Source organism: Camelus dromedarius, chromosome 9, assembly GCF_036321535.1.
Source record: "Camelus dromedarius isolate mCamDro1 chromosome 9, mCamDro1.pat, whole genome shotgun sequence".
In the NCBI taxonomy this organism is placed as follows: domain Eukaryota; kingdom Metazoa; phylum Chordata; class Mammalia; order Artiodactyla; family Camelidae; genus Camelus; species Camelus dromedarius.
The window spans coordinates 10,515,211-10,542,732 of record NC_087444.1 but is presented as its reverse complement, the minus strand read 5'-3'; the positions used below and the strand labels follow the sequence as shown (position 1 = coordinate 10,542,732).

The window sequence follows — 27,522 nt, the reverse complement described above, 5'->3', positions numbered from 1 at the left end:
GAAGGCAAATAATGGCTAAGAAACACTGGACTAGAGATGTTTCATTATTTTATTTTTCATTTAAGATGTGGTATATTAGTCATATTATACAGAAAAAAGGGTAGAAAAAAAAAATAACAGACCCAATATCCCAAGACCCAGATTTAACAGACGTCAAGATTTAGCCAAAATAGGGGGGAGGGTATAGCTCAGTGATTCAAGAGTCTTAATCTCTTAACATTGATTTTGAAGGAATCTCATTTGCACAGCAAATACTTTCCAAATCATCTAAAACAGTAACTTGAATGCTACTGCTTTTTGTTTGGTGGTTTACCTAATCTGGATCATGCTGATTCTGTTCATGTTACTAATACAGCAGGAGGCAGTGCCATGACTAGGGTAGGTTGTAGGGTGAGGTGTACACTCTGAAAGTGTACGCCTCCTTAAATTCTACACCCTAGGAGCCTCCTTCGCTTTATAGTTAGTAGTCACAGACTCTGTAAAAGGCATATATGGAAAACCACCACATGGCAATATGAATTTTATATACTGTATACTGCAGTAAAACATTTGCTTTTGGCTACCTAACTTTGTCTTTGATTTCACAATGTTATGCTTTTCCTTTACAGTACAAGCCCATTCTGAACTCTCATTTCATGTGGTTCACATGAAACTTTACTTCTTGCCTCAGAGGTGACATATTTGACCCACACTTGGCCAGAGCAAGCAGAATCCCTCCAGCAAAAGGAAAAAGGTACCTATTGTTTAAAGTAACTGAAAAATTCAATGACTAGCTATTAGGGCTTTTGCTATGGGATCAAATTACAAGTATTTACTTCTCCATCTCCACAATTATTTTCCTTTTAAACTCATGGATAATGGCAAAAAGCTATCACCAGGATAACTGTCAGGATAATGGTTAATGGCTCCAGGCAGAGCTCTATGGGGGCAGGTGGGGGCATTTCTGTACAAGCCCTAGAAATCCTTCTAACTGTACTTGTCTGGGTCACATGCTCAGTTTATGAAGTAGTCATGGGGTTTGAATGTGCCTTATCCATAAAGAGGTTAATTACTTGACACCAAAGAAACAACTAAACTTGTTAAATAGTCTCATGTTCCCTATGTGTGGCAAGGAAGCATCTGGGTATCTCAGTGATAATCAAGGTGGAAAGATGACTGAAGTTTTACCTAACCTCAGAACTTTTACATCACCTTTGGAATTCGGGTGAGTTGAGAAGCACCACAACCACTACCATGAGAGCTAAAGTTTACTGAAAACTTGACACACTCTCTCTCTCCCTCTATACACACACACACACATATACATATATATATATACATATACATATATGTGTGTGTGTGTGTGTGTGTGTGTGTGTGTGTGTGTGTATATACACCAGACTTGTGTTAAGTATTTTATATTTATCTAATTACCTTTATAACTTTCCAGGGAAACTAATAAAAAGGTAGAGAACTTGCCCAAAGTCATAAAGCAATTAAGCTATAGACATAAGATTTTAATTTAGAACCTATACCTACAAAACCACTGTAACACATTATTTCTCAGTAAACTAGCTGAATTTGTCACTGTGGCAGGATGAGGACTGCAGAGCTTTTTTTTTTTTTTTTTTTTAATTCTTCTTTTGCATACCTGACAGATTTACACACTCTGGGGAATAATTTTATTTAGCTTTTGGCTCACTACTTCTGCCATAATTCTCGACAGTTTCAAAATCCACTTAGATGATCCTTTCAATATCCGAGTTTCCCTATTTCTTGAATTCATCTCTTTCTATGACTTTGCTTTCACTCAATTACCGTGTTCACAATTTAGTCCACTAATTACTCTAATATTATCAATTTCAGTCCCTTACTCTTATTTTAACCTTCCAAATTTCTAGTTTCTACATCTAGTAAACAACTACAACACACATTCAACCATACTGCAATCTCAATGGATCATACCATTTCCTCACTGTGCCTCAACTCCTTCATCTTCCCACTTTGTTCTTTACCAGATTACTTTCCATGTCACTCCTTTATAATCATGTCCTTGATTATATCACCTTTTTCGTTCTCTTTGTTGTATCTGCCTGGGAAAATTTCAACTTTGGTTAAATTTGACTCTGTGCCTATAAAATGACAGCACCAAGGCTAAATATAACTTGAGAAAAAAACATAAAACCATGTTGACTGGTCTCTCTTAAATTAACAACTGTGGACTTCAAGTAGGCACTTTAAGTACTATCAAACAATTTCTAAGAGTCTATTCATTCTCTCACTTTCCTAAGTATTTATTTTACATCTTTTCTTTCCTCAATCCAATACATTTTTCCCCAACACTTCTTCCCTCTTCAAGTCCTTGTTTCCTACTTCACTGAGAAAATATAAAGCTTTTATATGCTCCTTTTATATAAACCAAATTACAAATATCTAGACCTATATAATCTGTCCTTCTTTTCATTGCTATTAATGAGTTGTTTACACATCTATCTTAAAAACCAACCCTTCTACTTGTACATCACATCTATGGCTCCAGCAATATTCCCTTCTTGCATTGTTTTATTTTGTTTTGTTTTGTTCTCTACTATATTAGTCCAATTAACATATAAACCTGCTATATCTTCAATCTTTATAAAACAAAATAAAAACAAAAACCTTCTTGATATTATATCCCCTTATTTTAATAGCCCATTTCGCTATTCCCTGAGAGACCTAGACTCCTTAACAGTGTTGTCTTCAGAACTCATCTTTCTTGCATCATCAACAGATCTGACATATTTAATCACCCCTTCCAGAGTCTTTCTCCATTTGGTTCTACCTATTCCTAATCATTCTTCTTTAATGTTTTCTTACCACTTGATAGCTAAACATTAGCATGTTTCAGGGTTTATTTCTCGATTCTTCTAATGCCTATCTTTAAAATTTTAATTTACCTTATTTTCACAAAGCTATGAGTAATGGGGAAGAAGCTGTGATTCACAACATCATTTCAAGAAGACCTAAGTGACTCTAAAGTAAAACTGTTATTATATACCCACAGTAGAATGTCGATCAGAACAAATTAAATAAAACATATCAAAGTTTTCCTACTTACATATACCTGAAATTAATTTCACCAAGGAAGCAGAATAATTTCATATGGGAAACATACCACTGAATGACATTCTGACAGACTGGCAGGCACAAATATTGAAGACTGAGTTAGGGCAAGGATACAAATTTCCTAACCTGCGAAAAATTCCCCACTACTAAAAAAACCAAATTTATCAACAGCAACAAAACAATCATCAAAATTCATAGCCAAACAAAGTCACTCCTAAAATAATTAGAAGAAATAAGATTACTATTAAAAAAAGAAAAGTATGTTAAATAAGTGACCACATCAGTAGTATCCATGTAAGAATGAAAAAAGCAGTATTTGTAATCATAAAAGAAAATTTATATTTAGTGTTATAAAATTACCTTTATAAGAAATTTTATGTAATTATCAAATTATACTTTCCTTGATTTATGAAACATAAAGAAAAATTAAGAACATATTTTTATTGGAAAGAAAATAATTTATTATATATGAGGAAGATGATTAAAATACTTGTGATATGTCTCTAATAAACTGATTTAAATGCATATAGATTTAATTTTTAAATACACTTTAAAAGCTGTTACGCACAGTTCCATAGTCCAGGTAGTCAATTTCGTCTCCTCAAAGTTGGAAAGCACTTGAAAAATATGGAATTCAAAAGGAACCTAAAACACCATAAAAATTCATTAAAAATAATGAATATATAAAACTACATTAATTTTAAAATAACTAAAAGTTAGAACATTTATATTCAGAAAATTAGTGAATCATGTCAGTACAACAAAATTTTAATTGTCTAAATAAACAGCTTATACAGAAACTGGTAACATTAAAAAAAAAAAAAAACCACTTTGTGCCTGAAGAAAAAAGCAACAACAATTTTAGTATCTATAACTTTTGGTACTCTTAAAGTGACAATAATTATTAATAGAATTCTGCATTGTTTCATAGTATTAATAGCAGGATTTAAAAGAAAGACACATAGAGGCTCCAATGCTTTCCCTATTTATTTTCCTACTTATAAAAGTTGAGACAGTTAGATTGGTATTCTTGGGTTCACCTTACCATTTTAATCTAACAAAGTAACATCCAAACTGATCAGTCCTTATCATCACTATGGGATCTTTTCAAATTAAATTCTTGATACTGATCCCACAGACTCTGATTTATCAGTTCTAGGATGAGAGTCTAAGGAATGTGTAAAAATCCTCCCTCAGTGGTTCTCAACCTGGTTGCAAAACTTTGGGAACCAAAACTTTGGGAGGTTTGAAATACCTAATATCTATATTGAAATCCAGACCAATTAAATCAAGCTCTGGGGGAGAAATCTAGACATCAGAATATTTTTTAGTTTATTATTATTACAATTATTTTTAATCAGTATTTATTTTTTTAAAGTTCCACAGGTCATTCCATTATGCAGCCAAGATTGAGAACCACTGTTCTGGGTGGTTCTAGTTATCAACTAGTCTGGAAACCACTGCTCTTACATACCTACCAGAATTATTTCTTTCCACTTAATGTGCTACCCTGAGTCAACGTTATGTCTTCTCCTCTCTGTTACCCTTTTCTTACTCCTTTTGTTTAGAAAAAGAGAGAGGAAAAAATATTTCTACTTACTATCTCAAAAGACATTTCAATAATAAAATCTCAGATGTAAAGTCTGCCATTCTTATTTGGAATTTACATTTAAATCCAGTTATTTAAACTTTCAACATATGTACTTAAAAAAAAAAAAAAAAGCCCTTTCCCCAATCAAATTTTACAACACGTTATATAGAACACCTAAACCACATACATCATGAAACAAAGCAAATATGTCACTGAATTAGATTTAGAAAACACATAAATAGAACAAACAAGACTAAAATATGTGTTAAAGCACATGTATACATTCTCCAAGTAAATAAGTTGACTTGATTCACTAACTTTCCTTGGAAAAATTACATAACCTAAAGGACAGCATAGAAAATTCAGCAGCAAATCTAAAAATCACATAAAAATTTGTTTAATCGATGCAGATAATTTTAGAAATATTTTATTTCAATACATTGTAAAAAAGTATTGCTTAAGCTGGATCCATGGGTAGGGGAGAGACAAAACATTTCTAGGAAAATCAAAAAACACTGCCCCAAAAAAGGATACAACAAGAAAGGATACACTTTGTATGACAGTGTTACAGCAGTATTTACGCAGGAATGCTTCTAAAGAAGAACAGCAGAATGCAGTTTAATTGTTTTTTCCTCACTTTTCAAGTTAAATTTACAAATAAATGACTTTTTAAAACACACACTGAAAATTGTTTATTTTCATCTGTTCTTCTAAGGTATTTGTAAGACTTCTGACTACAGCAGTATGATACTGTACAACAAATACACTCAAATATTCAAGGTGCCTCCCAAAAGAAATAAACACTAAGCAAAATTTTCATATAATTTTTTCAGCTTAACCATCAGTAATTTTGGCCCATTTACTTCATGTTCTTTCAGCATACTAGGGCAGAGAGATTAAGAAAAAAATTTAAAAAGGAATATATATACACTCATCTTTCTTAAATCAAACAATGGGACATAAGCTTTTAAGTTTAAAATGCTTAATTCTACCATTTTAATCACTAAATTACTTAAGTATGAATTAAAATTACTTATTTGAAAAACAAAAGACTTTGCTCCTCAAAAAAAGTATGTATTTGTTAAGTGTGTAATTAGTCATTAGCAAGACAAATTCTCAGGTCCCACCAAGGTTAACCAACTTCTCTTGGCTCAGCAGATACTTTCTCAGTGTTAGCATTAAAAAGTCCAGTGTCTTAGAAAGCCTCTAATCACAGGAAAACTGGGATGATTGGTTACCAAGGCCCTACCCAACACAGACGTACTGAAATCAGAAACTCTGGATGGAGGTTGAGAGGAAACTCAGTAATCTGTTTTAGCAAGCCCTCTAAGTGATTATAATACACATTAAAATTTAAGAACTACTCCTTTACTCTAGGAAGAAAACGTAAATAAAGACTAATAAAGACACTTTGCCCTTAAAAAATTCATTCTACAAACTTAACTTTGACATACAAATGGGCTTTGTTCTGTGGTTATAATTGTGAGGTTTAATGGGCATTAACTGCATAGTTATACATACAAAGACAGAGACACAGGGATGGATCCTTTAAAAACGTTGGGAAATATATGAATTACTATTCTATCAGGCTTTTATCCTTCCTTAATTTTATTCCAAGAAAGTTCTGTCCTTTTTTTATTCTATCTCCACACTTACCTTACTAATTTTTAACATTTTCTTTTTCCATCTTTAGAATCTTGTTTTGGTCGAGCAGATCGAGCAAACTGCTAGTATTTAAAAATTAAGGTTTCCTTCACAAACATGAAAGTAATCTTTCCTACATAATTATCAAGAACATCCTAATTCAGGGTAGGAGGACAGTTTTTAATTTAACTTTATATTTGTCTTCCTACTCTTAGTCATTTGTCGAGTATTTGTTGACTGTCTTCTAGCTGTCCATGATCTGGGAAGAAGTAAAAAAATTTATCTTTTCTTTCATAGTCATTTTTTACACCTGGGCCTTTACTCCTTCATTTACAACAAGATTTATAGTTTGATTCTGCATTAACTGCTGAAAGTAGGATCATTAATTAATGATATATTTTGGTAATTAAAGTCTTCAAACACAAATATGAATTATAATATAATAAAATATAAAATAGTAAAACTACAGTAAGTCCTCTCTTTAATGACACCAAATGTACTTCTGGATACTGTAGTATGCCTAGCATGAGTATGCATATACTTTTAAGCTGTATTAAGTAAAATGTTTAGACTTAGCTGAATTTCAATAACCTCATATTTATTTTCCAATAAAAATCTAAATAACGTCATCTGGCTCAACTAAATATATTTATAACTGAGTATTCTCAAGCTAGAATGCCAGTGGTTGAGATTTCTAAAGGATAATATAAAAATTGGTTTCAATTATACCCTTACTCCTAAAAACTACAGTTTTGGAACACATTAATTTGAAGGATACAACCACCATAGGTTTTCCAAAAAGAACATATCCATTAGCTTCCTTTAATGCTTTTGCTGCTGCTTTTTCATTTGGAAGTCCAATGAAAGCTTGTCCTTTCATGCGACCTTCTTTCATCAAGCGTATATCAAACCTAGAAAGAGGACAAGAAAGAAAAGAATGGTTTTGACTCAAAGAATGTCAAAGAACTTTGATGAAGTGAATGGGAATGTTGAACAATTTAAAATTTTGCTCTTTCAGAATAAAAATGACTTTACTGTCTGATTAGCACATTAATTACTCAGTCTTTCTAAAATTTTATTTTATATTCTGTTCTAAAATTAAGCAGGCAATGTAAGTGTGATGATGACTATAGAGACTAAGCGACTTCAAGGTCACACAGGTCATAGCTGAAGTTAAAGACAAAAACACAAACCAGATTTCTGTATTCCAAGTGTAGTCCTCTATTATTTCCCAGTGTACTCATTTTTGAACATTTCGGGGGAAAAAACTATACTCAAAACTACTTTAAAAAAGACTGTAATTTACAATTAAAGTATTGCCTACCATTTAGACAGTCTATGAAACTAGCAAAAGCATATAAACTTTAAAAGTATGGAAAAATGCAGTAAAATTTTTTTTCCTAAAAACTTCACATGACTATCCCACAGGAAATAATTACTAATCTATCACTCTGATGTGCACAGCTTTCTTAATATAGAATTATTTTTCTTCTCTAATTCTAGTGGCAGGCAATATTAGAAATAGAATGTATGTAATACACATATGTATGTATCTGTACACATGATATATATACATATACACACACGATACTTATATTTACATATCTATGTGATATACATATAAATTTCATATATTTTTAAAATTTTTACTGTTTTCATTATAATCATGATTCAAAGGCAGCAAGAAGAAAAAGGGCCAGTACTTTGCACGGCCAGCAAAAGAAACTTTTGGTATCCTGTTAAGAGATATCTGTTACTAATGAATAAAAAAAGGACAATTATAAGAGATGATGCTCCTTGTGCACGCCTATCTAAAAGGTACATAGTTCAGGTAAGATTTTAAAAATATTAGTTTTACATGAAGATCCAAGCACAATTAACTAGTTAAGAGTCATTTCTGCTTTACCTTCATCCAAAAGTCTCTCTCTGTATCTTTTCTAATTTTCTTTACTTCTAATTTATATGGCCATGATCATACATACTTTGGAGTTAACTAATTAAAAAATTTTAAAGCACGAAATTCTACCTCCAAACATTAGTTTTATAAATCATTTATGAATCATAAACATAACATAATTTGCAAATATAAATGCTACTCACATTATCCGTTGTGTTTCTGATGAAAAGTCAACATATCTTCCAAAAATAAATTTAAGGTCCTAGAATTTCAACAAGGAACAGATTTATAAGGACATTCAGAAAAAAATATGTAAAATAATAAAACCAACTTATAAATTTCAACTTACCTTTTCTTGAACATGTCTAGCTAAATTCTTTACATAAATTCTACAGTTTGGTTCACCAGGTTCATAACTTCTAAAAACCGAAAGTGTTTCCATTTCTTATATAAAAACAAAACAGAACAGGGATTTAAAATTGACAGCTTCAAATTTTTCAAAGAAAAACTATGACATTCAAATATAATTGTTAAATAGACAAAATAAGAATTATGAAAATAATAAAACCATAAAAATTAATGGCAATGTTACTAACAGGATAAAAATAACCATTAAAAATCTAAATGATAATATGAAAGTAAATTTAAAAATTTCAAGCATCTAGAGTAACTAAAATTTATCTAGTAAAATATTTAGAATTAAAACTCTTTAAAGCTTAACTTTAAGATGAGTTAGTTACTTTATAAAAAAGATTGAAGCAAATTAAGATGTTATCAATTATTTGTGTAATTGTTTTACTTAAAGTCAATCTCCCAAACTACCATGCACCAATATATTCAAATGTAAGATGAAGTACTCAAATGTAATAATCAAGTATTTCAGACAAACTGGGCTTCTGAATCTCTATACAGCTACTCTTATTTAGTGTCAATAGTCTGTTCATTACAACTAGGTATTTTAAGCAAAAATGCTAGTTGCAAGTCTATTTCTCATTATTACAGGAAAAATTACATGTTACATGTCAATCTAAAACCCCTAAATATTTTCCTAAAATATACTAAAACAGGAAAAATCCATGTTTAGAGATGAAATTCATAAACACAGGCTTTTAATCATCAATAATTAGAACTGTTTTTTTAGACAAACAACTGCTTTGCATACATCTCAGACATGGTATTGTGATGGTTGATCAACTATATCCAGAATAAAGAACTCCAGACTGTGGGTCACACTGAGTTAAGATGTCATATAAAAGTTTCAAGAATGAAAACAAAACATCTTTCTAAGCAAATATAGACTGGAAATATCGTAATGAGAGACACTTTCCTCCCTATAAAGAAGTACATCACCAAAAGCAGTTATTAAAAACATTAACTGAAGACATGTTTTGAAGTATGTGCTTTAATTAAAGTAAACAAAAGGAAAGATTTATTTTGCTTCTGAAGGGCCAAAGGCAGAATTCATGAACTTACCTTCTCTAGAAATTCTTCCCTTTTCCAATTCCCTTCTAGAAATACATTCTGATGGCATCTCATCAGAGTCTTCTTTAACCTCCTCTGCAGTGTTCAAATTTGGTTTTGGAAAGATTTTTCCAAATCCTGTACTGGATGCATCAACTTCAGTAGCAGGTACATCTAAGAGTTAATATTGACATGAGCCATTAAAAATTCCTCCCTTCAAAATAGTTTTTGTTTTCTATTTTAAATTTTTAAGGTATCTTTTAGCACTAAAATTCTTTTGGTGTTTTTCTCAATGCTTTGAAACAGAGGTAAGCAAACTTCTATAAAGGTTCAAATAGTATATATTTTAGGCTTTGCAGGCCATATGGTTTCTGTCATGACTATTCAACTCTGCCACTGTAACATGAAGATGAAAAATAGGACATTTCCATTAGGGATACTGAAAAAAAAAAAAAAAAAAGCCATTATACCTCTCCCCACCAAAAAACCTCAGAAAAACAAAAAAAAGCCCCCTCAACCCAAAAATAACTGTGGTCCTGCAAGAAGTAAGGAAAAACAAGTATTTGCACAATGAATTATTCATTCAATTAGGAAAAGTTAAACACATTGTGAATTTTTAATTTTAGATTTAGCAACATAATGGATTTCACTCAGAAAACATGAATTTTAGCTTTAGCAAAAATTAAATTGGCTTGGGGGAGAAGGTTGGGAAGGATGAGATTAAACATTCACTAGAAAAATTCTAGTGTACTACCTGAAAAAAAAAAAACAACAACAAAATCCTAAAAAAGCTGTGAAAAATGGTGCAAATAATATGCCACATTTAGGACTGTAAAAGTCTCCTCCTAATGTAAAAAAAAATTGTACAAACAGATCTCTTGTGGCCTAAAGACATCAATAGAAACACTTTTAAAATTGTTTTCACTGTTACTTCAGCATCACTTTACATTGATGCAGAATGGGATGATTGTGCCCCTCTCATAAAGGTCTAATTTCTTGAGTAAATTAAGCTTAAAAAAAGTTTGTGTCAAAGGCTGATTAACCGTAAGAAAAAAAAATACAAAAAGAAAAATATAAAAATTGAAACAAACAAAAAAGGAGCTATCTGAAAGGACAATGCATTCTAACTAACCATCAAAGAGATAGGAATTAAAACCAGTTAGTTTGTCACTCAGTATATTTGCAATACTTACTAGAACTCTATCCTATATTCACACAAGTGCTCAAAGATATATGTACAAAAATGTATATTCCAGTATTTTCTGTAATAATAAAAAATGGAAACAACCTCAACTTCTATCAATAGAACATGATTAAATAAAGATTGATATAACTATACTATGGAATATTATGCAGCCATAAAAAGTAACCTATGATATTTAACAAAAAGAAAGGGAAAATAAAATGTTTTTTGCAAGTATAGAATAAGATCTGGAAGGACTAACTTCATACCAAATTATTAACAATGGTTATCTCTAAATAGTGAGGAATGGAACAGTGGGGTTTGAGGTGTTAACTTCTGAAAATTTTCAATGCTCCTGTTTTGATTACATTTTCTATTAAGTATTATTTCTGCAGTTTAAAAATTAAGAACAAAGAAATGCTATTATAATACAATATCATATTAATGTTTAAAATGAGCAAATAGAATATTTGTAATTTCAATACATTATCCTTAAACTTAAGAATAGTATCTTGGCAAATAATCTTCCATGTCCTTTAAACAAACAAAAAAAATTACATAGAATCTACCACTCACAAGATTCACACTGCTTGTCTTCCTAACCAATAATACACTTATATTAATAAAACAAGAGAACATCGCATTTAACAAGCTATGAAAAATTATCAATACAAAAAACTCTTCTATTTTTAGTGTAAACAGCAGCAAAAATCAGGCTAAATTTCACCCTAAAGTTCATTACTAGCAAAAGGTAACAGTGACAATCTTAACCATTAAGCAACAATTTTAGTTATATAAAAAAGTTTAAAATGGGTAATAAGGGTAGAGAGGGTATAGCTCAAGTGGTAGAGAACATGTTTAGCATGCATGAGGTCCTGGTTTCAATCCTCAGTGCCTCCTCTAAGAACAAACAAACAAATAAACCTAATTACCTCCGCCACCAAAAAATAAATAAATAAATAAACAAACAAATAAATAAATAAAATGGGTAATAGAATTGCATATTTTAAATACAGTTCACAAACACTAGAATACTGAAACACATATGAAATTTAATTCTAATACAAAAACCTGATTGAGAAGAATTTTCACATAGCATATTAAAGAACTAAAATATGCTTACCACAATTTTGTTCTTCACAATTTTGTTCCTTTTCTAAATCTTTCTTAAATGCAGCTGGCATGTCGGTAGATATATGGAATTCAATTTTTTTATTACCTACAGGTTGTGGTTGATCAAAAACATCCGAAGGTAATAGCACTGGATGCAAACTGCTGTTTATATAAACAATCATAGCATTACTTCCTAATTGCAAAGAAAATTCTGAGTAAAACATTATTTTGTATTTATTTTAAATTTAAAAAGCTGACACTAATAAAGCGCTCACACTACATGCAATGAACAAAGTAACTTACATTTAATACTTCAATAAATCCTAACAAATGTTCTCATATGATTATTATTAAATTCCTAGTTAGGTAAGAGGTTAACGGATGTTAAGAAACTGCATAAAATCATTCAGTAAATGACAGAGACAGGACTTTAGGACTACTGACTCTAAACTTCAGGATATTGACCAACATGCAAAAAAGTTAATTCTATGTTTAATATAAGCATTTTCTGCACTGTATTCCATATACTATATATTAAAAAGCTATGCTATCCAATGGAGTAGCCACGTGACTAATAAGCACTTGAAATGTTGCTGTACTTATGCTCTAAGTACAAAATATACACCAGAGTTTAAGAACTTTGTGTGAAAAAAAGAAATGTAAAACATCTCTGCTTTTTATGTTAATTATATGCTGAAATAATACTTTAGATATAATCAATTAAATAAAATATATTATTAAAATTAATTTCATCTTTTAATATGGCTATTGGAAAATTTAGTTCGGTTTCCATTACAGCTGACTCTTGAAATACTCAAGGACTAGGGCCCCCAACCCTGCAGCAGTCAAAATCCCATATGTAACTTTATAGATGACCCTCCACATCCATGGTTCCTCTGTATCCAGTTTCATATCCAGGGATTCAACCAACCTCAGATCATGCAGTACTGCAGTATTCACAGAAAAAAATCTGTTTATAAGTGGACTCACACAGTTCAAACCTATGTTGTTCAAGGGTCAACTGCATTAATTTTTAATTGTTCAGTGCTGCTATAGACATTAAAAGCATGGGACTGTGGTGTCAAGACATATATAGGTGGTTAATATGCACATTATTTTAACATGAAATAATAATTTTAAAAACCCAAAAATTAAAGACCTTTCCTTTAAAAATGTAAAAGATTATTTTAACAAACTTCTTTCTTCATTTATGAAGTTACTTACAAACTCAAGGAAAATTTACCTTATAGAAAAGCTGAATGAATTTTAAATTCCAAGTAATGGCAATTTTCACCTGAGTAAGATATTGAAATACACAGAATTCCATGGCAAATAGGCAAGTGCAATTTCTGCCATAATTTCAAGCATCATGTTAATGCAAAATGTCAGATAATCAGTCAAAAACGGGAAAAAAGGACAATATATTTCAAACAAAATGCCCAACAATGAATACTATTTCTTTGGCAATTTCTCTACTATAACACAAAGTTTAAGACAGTTAATTTATATCTAATAAAATTCTTTCATACCCATAGCCCTGACCGTTACCCCAAATCTGCATATTTCCTGGAAAGTATATCATAATATAACACAGTCTGAAAGAAATTCTTAATTTTCAAAAAATGTCACTGGCATTACAATGGTTCCCTCAACACATTCACACATCATAACCTAGTATTTAAAGGCAGATATCCCCACATTCTTCTAGCTTTTCCTTTCATCATTTCTATTCCTATGCAACAGATTTTCTTACCTCTGGAAACTTTCACATTTTTATTCACGCTGGCTATCCCTTCCCTGCCTAATTTTTGCCTCTTATCCTTCAAGCCCAGTTTAAATGTCTCCTCCCACTTAAAGTCTTTCCAGATTTCTTAATTGGCTGTGACCTTTCTTTTTTTACAACCTTTCATTCTTAGCTGTATCTTTTTCTTACGTCATTTTATTATAAATGCTAATGCAACAGAAATCTGTGCATATGGCTTACTTGCCCCTAAGACTATTAACTCACTATTTGAAAAGATGGCATTAAGCTTTGGAAGTATGCTCCAAATCACAGAATATTTAGCAGAGAACTTATCACACATTCAATAAATATCTAAAAGGGGGCTTCTGTGTGCAAGTCATGTGAACTTTTACCTAGTAGGGTACTTTGAAGTAAAAAAATGTTTGATATTAGGTAATGGAGTTAAGAGAAGCTAACAATTTCATATAAACAAATTGGTGATGTCATTATCAAAACTGTAAATGCAGTATAAGAAAGGAATAATGAAAAGAAAGTAAATGAATTTTGTTTTGGATAATATCTTAAATGCCTATAAGATGCTCTTGAGTATGCAAATAGGAAGCTGGAAATGAAGTCTTTAGATCTCAGGAGGTGAAATCTAGAGATGAAGATTTGGAATCCATTAGCTGCAACAGGTGAAACTATAAAAAATCAATGAGATTAACATAGAATTTAAATATAAGAACAGAAGATGACCATAGACAGGAATACATGAAACACAGTATTTGAAAGAAAAAGAAGCAAGTGATAGAGTGAGTAAAGGCACGAAATAAAGAAAATAGGAAGGAAAAGAGGAAGAAAGGCAGTAAGATGAGAAACAAAAAAGAATGATAATTTAAAATTAATCGTGGACAATTTCAAAACCTGTAGTTGTCAACAGTATCAAGTGCTGATCAACTTTGACAGAATTTTGAATACTGTGAATATGGCGAATAAGAAGTCACTGATAAACCAAGTGGACTGATGACATAAAAGCCAGCCTGAAGAATGATGTGAGTTAAGCAGGTAGACAAAATACATACAGAATCCTTATTTTATAATCCAAAATTACCTGTGTGAAGCAGATGATGGTGTATTCAACATATCCTTTATTTTTCTCTTTTTTCTCACATGGCGCTGCTTTATTGTTTTTGGTCTTTTGGGCTGAAGATTTGCTAGTTCCATTAGTTTGGTCATCCTACATTGGAGGAAGAGAAAGTGAAAAAGATTTCTTTACGTAGAAGCATAGCTATTTACCACTGTTTGTATTAAGCTTAAATTTGAATTTAGGCTTATAAATTATAAAATGATTTGTATGGCATAAGTATAATTTCTAAGCCATCAATTAAGATATAATCAATTTGACAAAAGTTTAAGTTATAGATCTCCTTTCTCAACTTTCACCTTAGTTTGAAGGGACTGGGAATTTACTTAATGGCATTTAGTCAATTTTTAAAGACATGTTTTATTATAAAAATTATTAATTGCCCAAATGACTGAACTTTGATGCCAAAAGTTCACCATTTATACACTAAATATAATTTATGTAACTTTATTGGCCTTTCCTTGACTGATACCCAACAAACATTATAAACATAGTAAAGTTATTTCAATTCATATTCTAATTATTAAAGAAAGCCTGGACTTAAGTACTTTAATTTAAAAACATTTTGTGCATAATTGTTGAAGAGTACCATTATATAAACAAGATAACTTACTTGAGAAATTTTCAAATACTACACTGAAGTAGCTTAATCAGTCAAGGTGTGACAATTAATACCTTGTAAACAACTTATCTCCATTATGAATATGAATAATATTTAGAATAGATCTTGTCTAGGCTTTCTGGTATCTTCCACAGGATCAGATACAGTGCTTCCACAGAGCAGAAGTTCAAAAACTCTCTCCAGAGTTATATTTGTGAAATTTGAAAGCAAAACAAACACAGTAAAATGCAGTGAAAAAGGAGAACGTGGTTAAAATAAGTTTCAAACCTTTTTCCTTAAGCAAGGAAAAATGAAAACATATGCTATAAATTTATAGTCTCTTAACAACCGTGGTTAACCACAAATTTCATGAATAAATCGTTGTATGAAACATAGGTTTATATTCATAAATAGCTCACCCAAAATATACTAAGCCTCTATAACAGTACAAGGTATATATTAGGTAAGTAATCAATAAACATTTGCCGTATAAGTAAGTAGTAGCATGTTTTATACTATTTCCAGAAGATAATAGAGAGGCATGAAACCAGAGATTTGTTCATGCAAAGGCTTTGTTCTGATGACTCAAGATAAATTAACTGAATAATTACTCACTACACCCCTAAATGGAAACCTAAATAAGCAAAACAAAAGCAAAAAAAAATGTTTTGGATAATCTACAGAAAGTATTTCTTATTACTATCATTATTCTTATAAAGAAAATACAGAAATTAAGTAATTAACTCATTGCAATACTCTACCTTGTTCTTTATTTAGCAACAAGTTACAAAGTTAGTCTATCAAGAACTGCCAGCCTTCCTAAATGTCTCTATTCAAGACAGATGTTCTATTTGCTCCCATTTTTGTAGCTTCAGTCCCACCTATACTTTTACTTTAACTTTCTGCAGAAGGATAACATATATGGAGCCACTACTTGTGGATATTGACTCAGTAAGAGTCAAATTGCTGTCAATTACTTGCATAAATTGCCCAGGTTCTCTGCTTGGGTTTTGACTCATATTGACCACTCCTTCTGAATCTGGCTGTTTGTGTGCATACATGCCTAAGATTTCCATCATTTGCCTATCCAGGTCTTTTAGGCTAGGGGTTGAAAAATTATAGCCAAAGGACCAAATCTAGCCAGCTGCCTGTTGTTTTTTTTTTTTTTCCAAGAGCAAGTTTTGTTGGAAACAGCAACACTCATTCATTTAGGTATCATCTATGGCTGCTGTCCCACTACAACAGAACTCTTTGGCCCTATACAGAAAATGTGTAACAATTCCTGTTCTAGGCTATGCTGTGGATTATATACCTGAACATTGTAAGTCTATTGTTCTTTGTGAAAAACATGGTACTAAGTGGACCCTGAAAAAAAGCTGAAACCAGAAGGCAAAATGTCACCTTGTTCTATCTCACCTAGGAATGTGCAAGTCAAGCGACTCAAATTTTTCATCATTTGGCACATGCCCATGTCTGCAGAAGACCATAAAAGCACTGCAATGATTGATTTTGAGGTTACAAATAAATTGTAAGAAGTAGGCAAATCTGCAAATACAAAATCAACAAATACTGAGGATCAACTGTACACTATAATCGTCAATCCAAAAAAGTACTCATAATACAAAAATTTTCCCTTAGGTCTTGATATCTAGTCTCAGGCCTCTATAGCTATTATGTATGCCTTGAGGGGTTGGGGTGCCAGGGAATGGACAAATTCTAAGGACCCAAATTATGAAAAACTATAAGAAAAATTAAGACAAGCAAGAGAATCTCTTTCCTCTATTCTATGTTTCTTAGAATCTAAGCAAATATTATTTGACATTACAAACCTCTGACGGTCTTCATCATCACTGCTTTCATATTCGGATTCTTTACTAGATAATTCCTCATCTTCATCTGGCAAAGGAGGTTCCTCTGGTGGCTGAGGAGATGCAGGTGGAAGAGGTGCATGTAATGGCATATAATCTTCATACTAATTGAAAAAAAACAAAACAAAAATACTTTGGCAATCTACGATGTTTACAGACTAGAAAACCATTTTCATTCAGATACATGATTCTCAAATATCTCTACCTCACGATCTTCTTTTACACATTCAACACAACTTGAATGAACACCTGACTTGGCAGACTGATCACAGTGATCACAAATCTGTTTCTTCTTCCTTGGCACCTAGCTGGACTAAATTTCCACACCTCCCTTGCAGTTAGATTTCAATTAGGTTTTAGCCAATGGAATGTTAGCATAAAAAACTCCCACTCATATAATCCTCTCTTTCTTCTTGATTTGCAAGCTGCATGGTAATGTCCTCACCAACCTGGGAATGCACAAAGTAAAGATAACTTTGGTCTTCTGAATGACCCAGTAGAGGAGAAAATCATTCCGCCCTGCTTTTGGAATGGAACTGGCACGAGCAAGAAATAACTCATATTGTGTTAAGTGACTAAGATTTGAGTTTTGTTAGTAATAGCTAGCATAATCTTAACTAATATCCCTGCAATGTGCCAGGCAATGAGGTGTTGATGTTACAAAAAAAAATTATGAAGCTAATAGTGTACACATTAGAAAAGCGCCAATACACAATATAAAAGCATTTTTTCTATTTAAATGTTAGCCCTCAAAATAATTTCTTATTGCTGTTATCTAAAAAAGTACTAAGAGTACTACAGCAAAACAATAATTAAAATTATTCAAGAGTAGACATAGCCTATGATCTAAATTATTGATAGATTTGCATAGTACATTCTAATTTAAAAAATCAACCTTTCTTGTCTTCTGCAAATGCAGTATTTTAGCAATAAAATCAGAACAATGAAAATTTTAGACAATTCAGTTGTTAAATGTAACTATCTTACAGGATGGCACAATGTTCGTCAAAGGACCAAACAATAACACTAGCAGAAATGATGGCCTCTATTACCAAAAGCATCTCTTTATTGTTCTGGCTTTCCCCACTTTCAGTTCCCCATTTGACTATTATGTTAACTTTACATTTTTTCTTTATTTTCAATACACATTAGAGGTCACTAACACAATGTGTAAAAATTTAGCATCAATAGTCTCACTTCAGGAAGACAAATTTTGAATCTTAAAAATTTAAGAGCTTTCTTACCATGGGAGGCCGTGCAGTAATTGGTCCAAAAGGTGTGGGCAAATTCATTTTATTCATAAGATGAAGCACCTTAATGAAAGCAGTAAAACATTTAAAATCAAACAGAAAAATGATTGAACTCAAAGATGAAAACTTTGCAGTAACACTATTGATTAACTGAGTGCAAAGGAAGGCCCACCTCTTGCCTTTATAATCCCAGGACAGGGCTAAACTGGTATATCTCAGAAAATTAGCCCTCCTAAAATGCTTGATAATTCTACAAACACTATTATTCTCATTATTAAAAATGTTATGTTCTTACAATGTAAAAGTCTACTGAAATGTTATTTTTCCCCTTACTGTGAAATTATGAAACAAAGAGAAATATAATAAAGTAAATAAACAACATCTATATTTTGCACTTCAAAGAAGTATCTTTTATTGTCAGTACTCTCAAGCATTTACTAAGGGTCCACTATGTCTTTTTCTTTAAGAAAGGATAAGGTGTATGCTGACGTAACAATTACCAGAAATTGTATTTCCCAAATTAGCTTATGTTTTAGTATTTTAAAACTTAAATATGTTAATTTGTTTATGCTATAGTTCATAAAAGCTTTTACTTTAATGTAGTAATTATTTCATTACCTTTTGCAATGGACTGAGTGTTTGTGTTCCCTTCCAAAATTCGTATGTTGAATCCTAACCCCCAATATGATGGTATTAGAAGGTGAGGCGTTAGGGAAGTAATAAAGTCACGATGGTAGAACCCCCATGAATGGGATCAGTGTCCCTTATAAAAAGCACAACAGAAAGCTTTCTGACCCGCTTTCAGCTATGGGAGGATAAAAACAGAAAACAGCCATCTACAACCCAGGAGAGGGCCATCACCAGAGCCTAATCATGCTGGCACACTGATCTTCAACTTCCAGTCTCCATACTGTGAGAAATAATTTTCTATTATTTAAAGTCACCCAGTCTATGGCACTTAGTTACAGCAGCCTGAACTAAGACACCTTTAAAATACTGAAATATCATTGTCTGCAACAATTAGTCTGATTAATACTATCATTTTTTAAAGTATGCAAATTAGTATGAAAAACAACATGTCAAGTTATACCAGTATTTACTTTGAGGAACATTTACTTTGATTCTACTTACCTGTACATAGAACTTAGGCACACTTGCCAAAGCATTTACTATGTTTGCTAGGATTGTGCTTGAAGGTGGTGGGTACATATACTTGAGGCATGAATTTAGAGGAAAAGTCAGCCTAAAAAAATATTTTAAATGTTTATTATATTTTAATACATTTCATATCAATAACTCATCTTAGGTAATCTAGAAACATACAAATTGCTCAAATGATTCAATAAATCTAAGAGTACTTTGTTCTTAACAGATCCAAATGAGTACATTTAAAAAGAAACTTGCCTTCTGGTTACATTATAGAAAAATATGGCATTTCTTATCAGAGCTTATAACTGAACATTTTAAGGAATCAAATTCAGTGACAAACTCTTAAAGCTCAAAATGTTTAATAAATACATTAAAATATTCATCATGCATAATAAAATATCCTTTGAAAATTATCTTATTTGCATAACCTCCCCTGCCACCCTTTACCCAGTACAAAACCAAAAGAACAGTGAAATACAAACAAAAAATGCTCACCCATGGTTGGGTGCAATTCCATTTTCTACAGTTAAACAACCAAGTTCTTTCTTTTCTTTATCATCTTCCACAGGATCATCAGATCTAAGAGATACAGAATCAAAGTTGATTTTATCTTAAGAAACAAAATTATAAATTGCATACAAAATGGACATACTATCTTTTCAAACATGGCATTATGAAAACAGTTCCACAATAAGTAAAACTTTGAATTATTTCTTAAGCAAATGGAAAAAAGTATCTATTCCAGATATATATAAGGCATGGCACATTTTCATTTACTTTTCACATCAACCCTACGAAGATGGTATGATAAATCTCACTGAACAAAAAAAAAAATTGAAGTTCACATGGTATAAAATAGTGGCACACAAATTTCTTTAATGAACATCAATGAGGGCTCGTTAAAAGTCAGGTTGCTGGGGCCTTGCCCTCCTCCCCACTCTCAACTCTAAATCTCTGATGCATACAAGGACTTTGTATTAGTTACCTTCCCTCCACTTAAAGTTGAATGCTTTTCATTCTACTCTCTTACCACTATACATTGATTAACTCTTAATATTAAATCAACAGTTAGGTTCCTAACACATAATTAGGAACAAATAAATATATTGCTTTTATGTACCAGATTCAGCAGAGATGTAATCATTTACTGTTCCAATTATTTACTTGCTAGTCTGAAAACAATCCAAGAGCAATACAACTAACAATTCAAAACAAACAAACAAACAAAAAACACTCTACAATGTCAGGAAAACCTAACTATCTACATACCTTTTCTTTTTTTCAGTGCCTGAAGAGGGACACGGTGAATGAACTCGATCTTGCTCTTTTGCAAATTCAACAACTAAAGTATGACCTAAAAGTTTCAGCTGATGCAGTCTTGTCAATGCCTTCAGCGGGAAGAGCAAGAGTAAAAAGTTTGATAACTGTGCCAAAAATTATTTGCTAGAGACCATATACAAAAAAATTTATACATGTTTTTCGTTGATGCTGTTAACACTCCCTTGGCTATTTCTTACCCAATTCTAATCTCAGGCTTCCAAAGCCTTTATTACTTATTAAGGGATTGCCTTCTATCACTTAGCAAAAATAAGATCTAGTTAAATCCAACTCTGCTTATACCCAGGTAGCTAAAAATGGTCAGAAAAACAAAAATAATGAATTGAACTGGTCTCATTTCAAATTCACGACCACAACCATCAATCTGAGGGTGAAGCCATGGAGTTATATATTACATTCTTAGTTTATATTTTTCTACCAATCTCTAAGACAATATTTTGTACTTTCTCCTCCTTCCTAACATCACAATAGTCCTATACCATTTTTTTAGCCTAGGACATTACTTTCTACTCTGAGAAAACTACAGCAACTAGTAGAAAACTTCATATTTCCCACTGTAACTCCCCATCTACCAGCATCTGCATCCACATATTCTACCTTCCATCTATTATCACATACTAACTATCCATGTTTTTATTTAAATCTAGTTGTTTAACTTGTATACTAAATCCCAGCCTCTCTTCTATCACCCTCTGGAATTATACAGGGGGTGTTCTTACCTACATTGCTAATTTTCTGTCCTCTAATAGATCATTCACATCAGTATAAACATACACTCGTTTCTCCCACTCTAAATGTATTTTTTCTTCACCTACTGATCCCACTTACCACTGTCCCCCGACCCTCTTAAAGTACCCTTGCAGTAAAATTCCTCAAGAGTTATCTATATTCTCTCTCTCTTTTTTTTTTTTTATTTTTAAACTTTTTTATTTTGGAATTTTTAAGCACACACAAAGAAGAAAGGAGTATAATGAAACCCCAAGCAGCAGTCATCCAGGTTCAGAAACCATCAACGTGTTGCTGTTTATCTACACCCTCTTCTTCTTTCTCTTGTTCTGCTCACAAAAGCCTGATTTAGGGGAGGGAGTTGGTGCCTCTGAACAAGAAGGATCGATTCCCTTCCTTCAACCCTTGGTAAGGGAGAGAGGGGGGGGGGGAAAGGCTGTTGCTTTGGCCCTCCTGAGTCTCAAGGAAAAAGGGGAAAAGCTGGTGTTTCGATGTCATGAATTATGGGAAAGGGGGGAGGGAGGTGCTGGGTAAGATACAGGTCTAGATACAGGTCTAAAATTCCTCTCTTTCCATTCAATCTCAACCTCACTCGAACCAGGCTTATGCTTCAATCAGTCCACTGATACGGCTTGTCATAAACAATTCTGCACTGCCACAGGAATGGTCAACGCTCAGGCTTCATTTTACTGCATTTAACACAACCACTTCCTCCTTGATAGATGTTCTTTATTTGATGTTTAGACACTATAGTTTTCTGCAGTTTTTTTCCTAGCTCATTGATTTCTGCTCTTCAATCACTTTGCTTACACCATCCCACATTCTTAATGCTGGCATATTCCAGAGGTCTATTAGTGCTCCTCTTTATCTAATCCAGCATCCTAAATTTAAATACCATCTCTGTGCTGATGATTTCCCAATTTATAACTTCAGCCCAAACCTCTGTCCTTAAGTCCAAGGACATATATCCAAACTGCTGGATAGCTCCCCTTAGGTGCCTAACAAATATTTTAAAATCAACACTTCAGAAACTGAATCACTAATCTTCTCTCCCCATCCCCCTTCAAATGTTCTCCATCTGGAGCCTTCCCCATTTCAGTTGATAGTAACTCCCTTCTTTCACTTATTCATGTCAAAAATCTTGGAATCATCCTAACACCTCTTTCCCACATTGCATATCCAAGCCATCACGAAATCCTGTTGGCTTCCACCTTCAAATTATATCCAGACTCTCACTACTTACCATCTCCACTGCTACCACCATGGTCCAAGCAACCATCATCTCTGGACTGAATTACCAGTATAACATTTTAACAAATTTCCCTGGTTCTACGCTTCTCTGCCTTCCGTCTATTTAACACAAAGTGATTCTTCTATATGTTACTGCTTCGCTTACAGTACTCCAGTGGCTTCCAATTTTACTCAAGAGTAAAATCTAGGGCCCTTAAAGATAGACATGATATAGACTCTTACTTCTCTGACCTTGAATGCAATCATCTCCCCTCATGTTTTCTGCTTTAGTCACACTGGCTTCTTTGAACATGACAGGCATGCTCCCAAGAGCCTTTGTTCCAGCTACTCTTACTAAAATGTACTTCCCCCAGATATTCCCTTAGCTAACTTCCTTCAACTCCTTCAAACTGTTGCTCCAACATGACCTTAACTACCTTAACTACGGCTTAACCCTTCCAACCCAGCACTCCTGATCTTACTGCTTTCTTTTTTTCCGTGGCATTTATCATTTTCTAAAATATTATACAATTTACTAAGTTTATTATTTTTGGTCTGTCTCCACTTTTGAGAATGTGAGCTCCAATGAGGGCATAAATTTTTCTTTTATTCACTAATATCCCAAGACCTAAAGCAGCACCTAGCACGTAGCAGGCACTTAATATTTTTTGAACAATTGGAATTTAGGCCTTATCTGGAACTACAATTTTATTCTACTATCTTTATGCATCTTTATTTGACTCTATTATACAAAACAAGTTTTTAAAAGTTTCAGTAATTTTCAAGTCCCTAAATCAACTCCAGACCTCTTCACTATCAGTGAACCTTTAAACTGTCTGAAATACAACTGAATTACTTCAACATTCTTCCTCTCAAAATGGATGTCACACACTCTCTTCAAAGTTATGGCTTTTAATTTTTAATGTTAACTAATCTCCCTAGCTCTCTCAGCTACTTAAACATTTCTCTCCTTTTGTTCTAAAAATCTGTCAGTTAAGTACATTCTAGCCTAAAAGCCCTATCACTGCTACTACCTTCTAATTCTTCTCTTCAACACAAACATTTCCCAAAGATAACGACTGGTTCCACGTTCTCTCCTCCAAGTTAACCTTGACTCTAAAACAATGTGGTTTTCATTACCATATTTTAACTATAACTTTTTATGCTAGATTTCAAAGAACCTTTTCTGAAAAAAAGCTTCCTATACTTTAAAAATACTTATAAAATGAATGTCTTCTATAATCCTACCCTCAGAGAAAGACATTTATTACTCAATTTGGTGTATAGCTTTGTCACATTTTATTCTATGCATAAACCAACATACATAGTATTAGTTTTCCAAAACTCCAGGGCTGCATTATACATAACGTTTTGTATTTTTATTCATGTACTCTATCTTAGTTACATTCCTTATTAATACATATTCATTTAACATCATTCTCCTATAGCTGTAGTCCAGCTTATGAATATATAATTTAAAGTGTCCCTTCCCCTTATTGAGAATTTGGGTCATTTCTATCATTAACAATAAAAAGTACTTTACTAATAGATTGTGTTCATTCTTCCTCTTGTGTCATCACAGGATCTTATCTTTTTAAAACTCTCCTCTCTTTGCATTCATTAGAATTTATTTTCTGGTTCTACTTTCTTTTTAACTTCTTCCTCCCAGCCTTCTTTGCTGGCTCGTCTTCCTTTGGGCAACCATATCCATGAAGAAACTCCATTTTAAGCCTTGCCTCAGCTCTAGATCCATATTTTAGTTGTTTTTAAAATATTTCCAAATAGCCCACTGACTCCTCAAAGTTAACAGGTGGCATGTGAATTTATTACCTACCTTTGCAAACATCCTCTGAATCTTGCCCTTCATGTCAGCTAATGTAATAACCCAATAACAAGGCCCAAAAATCCTCAAGTATTCCCTCTCTCTGAACCACTACATCTCCAGGGATCCCAAGACCTACAAACACAACCTCTACCAAATGTTTATCTACTTCTTCCTTTGTCTTCTTACTGCTTTATTTCGATCCTTTCTCTTGTCTTGGCCATTATAACATTTCTCTTGTCTTGTTTTTCCATTTGGACTTTCTACCGCTAATCGTTGTCCACATCCAATCTATTTCATGAACTCTACTAGGTATCTTTCACAGATCTATCCATATTATTGGTCAGCTCAAATGTATCAAACAAAATTCAATCCTTCCCTTCCTCCCCTTCCACTCAAATTTCGACTCAACCTATCTTCCAAGTCCTATTCTATTTCAAATCCTATTTCTATTTCAACCCTTAGTTTTTGCTTCACTTAGAACTTTCCAAGCCCCACAGCTTTATTTTGCATTCTCCAAATCTGGAAGGCCTGTTTTCTTTTGAACTAATCATTAAAGGTCTACCTCAAAAGCTATCTTCTTTGCAAACGATTCCCTAGTGTTTTTCTTTATATATATATATGGATTCTCCTTTTAAGACTTAAAACATCGTGTCTTGCAACAGTTACAGAGATAGTTATAAATCTCTACATCCTTTAGAATTTGCTTTTAATTACAGATGAGATTACAATCCAATTTTAATTTACATTCTAATTAATCTACTAGTCTTATACCCAAATACCTAAACATTGGGTAAAATCTGCCAACTGACAAACCAAATGTAGCCTATGAGGTTAGGTCTGGAAATACAAACCATTTTCCTTTTAAAAGCTATAGTTTAACATTGTTTCATTTTTGAACTAAGATCAGATAATACAAAATTATAGCAACTTTAAGAGAAAAAAAAAAGTCATACCTTTATAGCTGCTTTTTCATTAGGAAAAGTAGCAAAAGCTGTATGTTTCTGAAAAAGAATTAAGGTACAAATTATTTCAAATATAGTTTCAGTTTCTCATAAGGAAGTCTGATACTATACTAGTTGACAGTGATTTGACACATTAATAAAACACATAAAAGGATGGGAAATCGAGATTATTCAACTGATTACTAATTTCAGTACAATGCTTTTGAATCCGTTTTGGATCAGATTCCTCTGAGATGAAAGGTATGTGGAATTCATATAAAGCTGTGGATATACACACACCATGTTTTACATATATTTTAAAATAGTTCGACACTCCATTAAGTTTAAAAACCCCTACTATACACAGACGATCACCCTTAAATCATCCAAAAAGTAAAAAATATCTTCCATTTATAATACATCTAAAGATCTAAGTTTTCCACTATACAGCCAAATGTAAAGTTTAAGAATGTTCACTCACAGAAAATTACTCCTGAAGTGTACATTCCCTTTGTGCGTTTTCCTTATAATGAAGGTTAAGTGAGAGGAGTCTCTTTTTAAATATAAACTGTTAAAATATTTTTAAACTATCAGAAAAGGAACATAAGTCAAAAGTAATTGAATCATTATGCTAAGAAAGAGTTCTTGTCAATTCTTATTCAAGCATTTACAAGTTGCTTGAGTATACTGCGTAACTAATTTTGTCTAATCTCATCCAAGAGGACATCATTAAGTGTACTCAAACTGAACCACACAGAACATCTGCTGGTATACATGACATTTAGATCAAAACTGGTCTTTCTTCTAACTCAGTAACTCGCAACTCTGGCTGCATATTAGAATCACCTGGGGAGACTTAAACCATTTATGTTTTGCTCCGTCACAGACCATCTTGCAGAAACGTAACATCACCATTACTATTTTAAAGGTGAGAAATCCATATAAAGCATCTTCAAGTATAAAAGAAAATAAATTATGTACATTCCTGTGCTAGAAATTTTAGTAGTCTTAAAATATCGTTCCCTAAAAGATTCCGTCGGGAAATTTTTATAGAACATTTTCATCAAAAATCTAGGCGAAAGCCTGCAACTCGTTTACTCAAGTTACTGACACCTGTAGTTTCTCCTCTATTTTGATGAATGTCTTAACGCGGGCTTATAAATAAACCAAGATTTTAAAATAGTCCTTTGTTACAAATTTCTGAAAGAACTCAAGTCTAACAGAAATACCTCCAAATTTAGAGGTGTTTTGAGAATCTCAGCATGGGTGGAAAAATGGAATATAACTGAGCTTATTTTCCATCCTTCTGCTTTGCCTTTCTCATTTCCGCTTTTCCGCAGCGCGGCGACGAACCAAGGCTGGAACCAATTAAAGCTCGATTTGGGACGCAAGTTATTTTGATAAGAGGGAAGAGGGGGAAGCCCCCACTACACAAGCGCATTTTCCTCACTCTTTTCTGTCTTCTTCCTTCTGTCAGAACTTCCCCTCCCCGGGTCACCAGCCCAGGGCCTTCCCGGGAGGCTTGGGACCGGCGCGCCCTTACCAGTCGCCCCTTGTCGGACAGGACGCGCACCGACTGTGCCCCGAAGTACTTCAGCAAGTCCTCTTTCTCCTCAGCAGTCAGCTCGGCTGGCAGGTGCCTCACTAAGAGGGTTCGGTCGCCCCGCGGTGGAGAAAGCGAAGCAGAGCTCTGGCATCCTCTGGACATGGGCAGCGGCTGCTCCGGGGCCGCCATTTCCCTCAGAGAACCAGGA

At 32.9% G+C, this 27,522-nt stretch overlaps 2 protein-coding genes across 7 annotated transcripts in view; both read right to left on the bottom strand.

The window, feature by feature from the left end:
* LOC105085612 (pancreatic alpha-amylase) overlaps positions 1 to 3,729 on the bottom strand; it is a 36,469-nt gene extending 32,740 nt beyond the window's left edge. For 2 of the 3 annotated variants that reach the window (XM_064488777.1, XM_064488778.1), the window contains exon 1: positions 3,653 to 3,729. The gene's annotated coding sequence lies outside the window, so the exon portion shown is untranslated. The remainder of the gene's footprint in view (positions 1 to 3,652) is intronic. The other variant, XM_064488779.1, reaches the window with a different exon arrangement.
* RNPC3 (RNA binding region (RNP1, RRM) containing 3) lies at positions 32 to 27,503 on the bottom strand. 4 transcript variants are annotated; one of them, XM_064488774.1, is made up of 17 exons: positions 27,312 to 27,503; positions 25,781 to 25,828; positions 20,978 to 21,096; positions 20,204 to 20,287; positions 19,691 to 19,802; positions 18,554 to 18,622; positions 17,271 to 17,413; positions 14,808 to 14,933; positions 11,984 to 12,135; positions 9,690 to 9,851; positions 8,566 to 8,660; positions 8,420 to 8,478; positions 7,098 to 7,230; positions 6,332 to 6,402; positions 4,559 to 5,268; positions 3,653 to 3,729; positions 32 to 2,068 (listed from the first exon to the last, which is right to left on the bottom strand). In XM_064488774.1, the coding sequence occupies exons 1-14, from the start codon at positions 27,501 to 27,503 to the stop codon at positions 6,343 to 6,345; spliced, it is 1,554 nt and encodes a 517-aa protein (XP_064344844.1). In that variant the 3' UTR covers positions 32 to 2,068; positions 3,653 to 3,729; positions 4,559 to 5,268; positions 6,332 to 6,342. The 4 variants fall into 4 exon arrangements, with proteins under 4 accessions (XP_064344844.1, XP_031313561.1, XP_064344843.1 ...); XM_031457701.2 differs by having other exon boundaries at positions 32 to 2,072; positions 4,563 to 5,268; XM_064488773.1 differs by having other exon boundaries at positions 4,563 to 5,268.
* Between the last annotated feature and the right edge of the window lie 19 nt (positions 27,504 to 27,522).